The 5,886-nt window shown below is 28.6% G+C and overlaps 1 protein-coding gene across 1 annotated transcript; it reads left to right on the plus strand.

Moving 5' to 3' along the window:
• Positions 1–3,791: 3,791 nt before the first annotated feature.
• On the plus strand, positions 3,792–4,589 carry LOC141536997 (uncharacterized). Its single transcript, XM_074257834.1, has 2 exons — positions 3,792–4,110; positions 4,180–4,589. Exons 1-2 carry the CDS (start codon positions 3,792–3,794, stop codon positions 4,587–4,589), a joined length of 729 nt encoding a protein of 242 aa, XP_074113935.1.
• Positions 4,590–5,886: the final 1,297 nt, after the last annotated feature.

The raw sequence follows: 5,886 nt of genomic DNA on the forward strand, positions 1-5,886 counted from the left end.
GTCGTCGTTTAAAATTTCCGCTCAATTCGGTTGAAGTGCTACCTATCGGAAACGATCATTAAGAGATCGTAACATCTGTACATCGCTCGAACAGAATTACTTCGACCTTAATCAGCTGACTTACTTTCACGAAGAATGCAAACACAAACAATTTTAGCTCTTTTAGGTATTGATACTAATTAATATATAAAACGTAATTAGAAGAAAAAATACATATGAAAAGTTGTTTGGTAGTTGATTTTAGAGATTTTATATTAAAAAAGAAATTTTAACATTTTTTGTAATGAAAAAAATTTCTAATTCTAAACATGGCCTTTTTCCGCAGAAATTAAATAACAATAAAATTATATAGATATAGATAAATTACAGTTTTATTTTTCGTACAGTATCAAGTAGAATTAATGAAATTTTATATAAAAAAGCCGCGTATACTCTTTGGAATATTAATAAACTTAATTATCAATTGAAAGCTGTTAAATTCAGATACATTTTTAAAAAATTTTTAACATTTTTAGTAATTAAGATAATTGTAAATTTAAATTTAAGTAGTTAAACAGAGGGGTGCTATTCAGTCGGTAAAACAGATTTGTGGGTTCGTGTCCACACTAAGGGATCTACCTTACCGGCTGTAGGTTCGTGATAAGTATCATCTGTAGATGTGGACAACCTGTTTTACCGACAGTTTGAGGATATGGTCGAGGTTTTGCAGGTGGCGCTGGTGGTGAATTCCGCCGCCATCTTACTGTCCGCCATTTTTAAAATTTATCCGCCATTTTGAATTGTGAATCCGTCATTTGAATCCGACATTTTGAATCCGTCATCTGGTGGCTGCTATCAGCCATTTGAATCCGCCATCTGGTGGCTGCTATCTGAAATCCGCCATTCTGAATCCGCCATTTTGAATTTGCTATCTGAAATCCGCCATCTGGTGACCGCTATCCGCCATTTTGAATTGTGAATTCACCATTTTGTTAAAAAATGCACCTGTGATCTCAGCATCAATAATAGTTACTTAGATCACAGGTGCATTTCATTGTTTATATTCCGAAAAGATTAATATATTCAAACTGTACGTATGAGGAGTACATGCGAGCAGATACGCCATCTGTCGAGATTTCTGTCTACTTCTAAACAGGTCTGAACCTGTTCAAGGTCACGGTAACTGCGTAGTTCTCTTTGCTTTATTCCTAACTGCGTAGTAGATGACGTCATCATACAAGTCTGAGCCTGTTCAAGGTTGCGTAACTGCACAGTTTTCTTTGTTCTATTTCTAACTGCGTAGTAGATGACGTCATCAAACCGTTTTTGAGGTAGAAGAGTGGGGGTAACTGCGCAGTATCCTCTAGCTATAAAAGCAGCGCGCTATAACCGTACTTCACAAAAACGAAGTACATGTCTCCAGTAAAGTACGAGCTGGTGGTGACTACAAGTTGAAGTACTAGTTCTTGGTGATATACATCTTCTACCTATCAGTATTACTAATTGTAAGTATTCATTTACTGTCTAATCAAAATATGAATTAAATGAAGAATCATTTAATCAACCATTACAATTAATTAAAAAAATTTTTACAGCAATCAATCATGGATCTTACCAAGATAAATGAGGTTAATTGTCTTACTGGGGTTCTTCCTGTTAAAAAATGATCGAGTTGGAGTTTAATCGAGAATATAAGATTAACGGTATCAAAGCTATTACAACTCAGTATGGAACTAGGATTGTTGCTAATATAAACGACGAATTTAACATTTATCTACCATCAAGAACTATTCAACATCTAAAAGATGATAACTTCATGAAGAGTTTGAATGAATTAATAGATTCAAACTATCTGTTTCTGCGTTATCATGGTGGAAAATATAATAAATTTGAATTTATTAATTCTAGTCTTGATGTAAAAATGACCAGTGGAATTATTTAATCAATAAAATATTGGATATCAATATAAATAATTCATTGTTTTTATTTATAATCCCTCGTTTTAAATGTAAGATCAATATTTATAATTCAAATGTTAATGTAGATATATCAGGGATTATATTTTTAATTTAAATTCCCGCGCCTCTTACAGTAGTGACATCTACTATTAGTTTAAATTCTACACATCTTACAACAGTCACATATACTATGTTTATTTATCGCGGGGAATGTGAGTGGCTCAAACAACCTTCTCCACCACGATCTTTTACCATGCCACCTTTAGGAGAGTATTGAAAGGTGTTTTCCAATAGTAATAGTATGCTACCGCTGTTGGACTATATCCCCACCCTCAACCATTTACCTATGCCCGGCGCGTCTTAATATTTAAGTTACCTCTTATTATTCAGGAATTTATTATTATTTCTTATACCTAAGCCATAATATTGTTAGAATTATAATAATCTGATTTATGATAAAAATTTTAATTATTCGATTTTATATCTTTGTTAATTTTGAAAGTCAATATTTTTCAAATATTTATAAAGAAATATATATTATTATCTCAATTAATTGATAAAGGAACACAACGTATAATTTTTCTTTAAAAAAATGATTATTATTATTATAATTAGATTTATGATGAATAATTTTTAAAATTAATTGTATATCTTTATTTATTGATTTTGAAACTCAATATTTATAAAGAAATATACACTATCTTAATTAATTAAGGAACATAAAACATTGATTTATTATTCAAACTGGCTACTTCTGCGCGCCAAACGTTAACCGGTAGCAGAATTTTGATAGGTTGATATGTTATTGAAAAAATAAATCAATTTTGAACAAATTTTGCATTTAGGTATACTGAAAAATGATTATCATATATATCCAATAATTTCTACATGACAATGTTTATTGTCAATTGTTCATATACATCAAAATACCAACTTGCCGGTTGTGTATAGTGTATGTTTAATAAAAGAACCAATCAGCATGATACGTTTTGGGCCTAAGAGTTTCTATTGGTCGATGTTATGGAACTTTTTTATAATAGGAAGAAAGAAAATAATGCGTAGATGAAAATTATGTGAAGATAGACAAGCTAAAACTTGTAAAGCGTCAGTTTTGTAAAAACGTTAACAACATTCATAACGTAAGTTATTTTTTTACTATTTATTGTATAATTTCGTCAATTAATAATTGCAATCTATATGTTATCAATATTTTATATTCATTATTATTTAATCATGTCATAAAGTTAATCACTAATAATTATCAAATTAATAACAATAATTTAATTTTCAATAAAAAAATATCAATGCTTGTGTTCAATTAAAATAACAATTATTTAACATCATTATTGTTTAAAATTTATTCCATATGTTTGATTATTTCATTCATAATATAATCATCAATAATTAATAATTAAGTTAGCCGACATCTGGAAATTTTTAGAATTTTTTTATTGGATAAATTATTACAAAAATTTTCACATGTAGAATATTTGAAAATTATACGAAAATTAATCATCAAATTAATAATAATAATAATAATATTTATTTTTTAATAAAAATAAAAAAATAATTTCAATGTATAAGTGCTAGTTTTAAATATAATTCCTATGATTATTAGATATATTTATTAATAATAACGGTTATAATAATAATAATAATACTAATAACTATGATAATATTCATGAATAAGTTAATTAATCTATCATTTTTAGAAATATTTCAAAACTTGAAACCAACAACAGCAACAATAACAACAGTAAAAAGGTAATTTAACATATAATAGAGTTTATTTAATCTAAGAAATATTGTATAAAAATCTGGAAAATTATTTAATAGAGTAATAGTTTTTTGTAGATGGGTAATATCTTATCATATGAAATTATATTCCCTGTAGAATGGTATACAATTGATCCGAATACCTTATGGGACTTAATAGTGGTAGAACTTGGTGCGTTAATTCTGGGAGGTGAAAAATTTCATGATTCCATCATAACTATCAACAACCTTGCAACAGTTCTAGATATAAGTCATAAAGAGTTATCCTGGTGGTTTAAGGTACCTGGAGATCTTGAACCATCACCAAATCGGTACATATTTTCAGGTGATCTATTGATTGAAATGTACCCTGAAATTTATGATAAGTATGTGGTGCAAAATGGGCTGCATCTACCAGGTGAGTTTTTATATGTTACAATTATACACTTTTTATCTATTCATTAAAATTCATCTTGATTTATTACAGTGTATCCTTCGATGGGTCCTGAGCTTTGTTACAGCATCCTTATTCCAAGTGAATGGGTCAGAGTAAGAACATCTAGCCAAATAATTAATTTAATTTTCCGAGACATATCTCAAAAATTGTTGCATGATGATGATTACGAGATTGATGGTTCAGAAATTATAATCGATGAAGTAACAACAAACATTATTATTAGCAATCAATGCTTGACATGGACTTTTATGAAGCAAGCAGATATCCAGATAAACAATTATGATTATGTGACAATTGGCGATTGGATAAGTGGTTTATTTAGAAGAATGATAAATTTCTACCGACAAAGACAAGCAATTGTTGTAGCGATTCAGCAGGTTAATACCAACAATGTATTAGAAGATGAAGGATTTTTCGAGAATGATCAAGATGATGATTAAATAATTTTTATGTTTTATGTTCCTTAATTAATTAAGATAATGTATATTTCTTTATAAATATTGAGTTTCAAAATCAATAAATAAAGATATAAAATTAATTTTAAAAATTATTCATCATAAATCTAATTATAATAATAATAATCATTTTTTTAAGAAAAATTATACGTTGTGTTCCTTTATCAATTAATTGAGATAATAATATATATTTCTTTATAAATATTTGAAAAATATTGACTTTCAAAATTAACAAAGATATAAAATCGAATAATTAAAATTTTTATCATAAATCAGATTATTATAATTCTAACAATATTATGGCTTAGGTATAAGAAATAATAATAAATTCCTGAATAATAAGAGGTAACTTAAATATTAAGACGCGCCGGGCATAGGTAAATGGTTGAGGGTGGGGGATATAGTCCAACAGCGGTAGCATACTATTACTATTGGAAAACACCTTTCACTACTCTCCTAAAGGTGGCATGGTAAAAGATCGTGGTGGAGAAGGTTGTTTGAGCCACTCACATTCCCCGCGATAAATAAACATAGTATATGTGACTGTTGTAAGATGTATAGAATTTGGGTAACATCGATTTATCCGAAAACCTAATTTCTTTCAGTCTAAAAACGTATCAGGGACAGATTGTTCCCTCTACAATTTTGAAGCAAATACTATTCAATACAGTCATACTTAGTACAGATGATATTTTGAGGCAGGCAGATTTTAAGTTAGTTAAATTTGTATACAGTTCAATTTTAATACACACGACTGCTGAATCTATACAACAATACTACCAACAAAGTTTATATTTTAGCAACTTAATACCAAAAACTATTTGAATTGACATATTATTCTGCCACATAATAATTACTCCTTATCTGGATTATTGCTCTATCATTTTATATCTGTCATTATAAATTACCAGTCAATATTATTTTATAAATATTATATTTCTTGTTTCAATTGGAGCGTATATATTTCAAGTTATTCTGTTTATGAACGACTCAGACTTTACATTTGTATGAATTTCATCTAGGGACATATTGATGCACGACTATTTCAAGCCAACTATGAAATGTTGCCAACATATTTCATTACGGTGCATTTTTAGTACACACATATTTCTTTCCGTCATGAGTTCGCAGCACCACGAGTATAGCTCGAGTATACTTTGTAACATATTACAGAACTGATATCAACTGTAGAAATTACAGTTTTTTTATGGTAAAGAGAATTTCGTAAGGTAAGTTGAGAACAGAAATTTGTAAATTATTTTTTGAATTTTCAGATTAAGCC

This window comes from Cotesia typhae, unplaced genomic scaffold (genome assembly GCF_013202065.1).
Source record: "Cotesia typhae breed Kobodo isofemale line unplaced genomic scaffold, CoteBio_Ctyphae scaffold_45, whole genome shotgun sequence".
NCBI classification, from domain to species: Eukaryota; Metazoa; Arthropoda; class Insecta; order Hymenoptera; family Braconidae; genus Cotesia; species Cotesia typhae.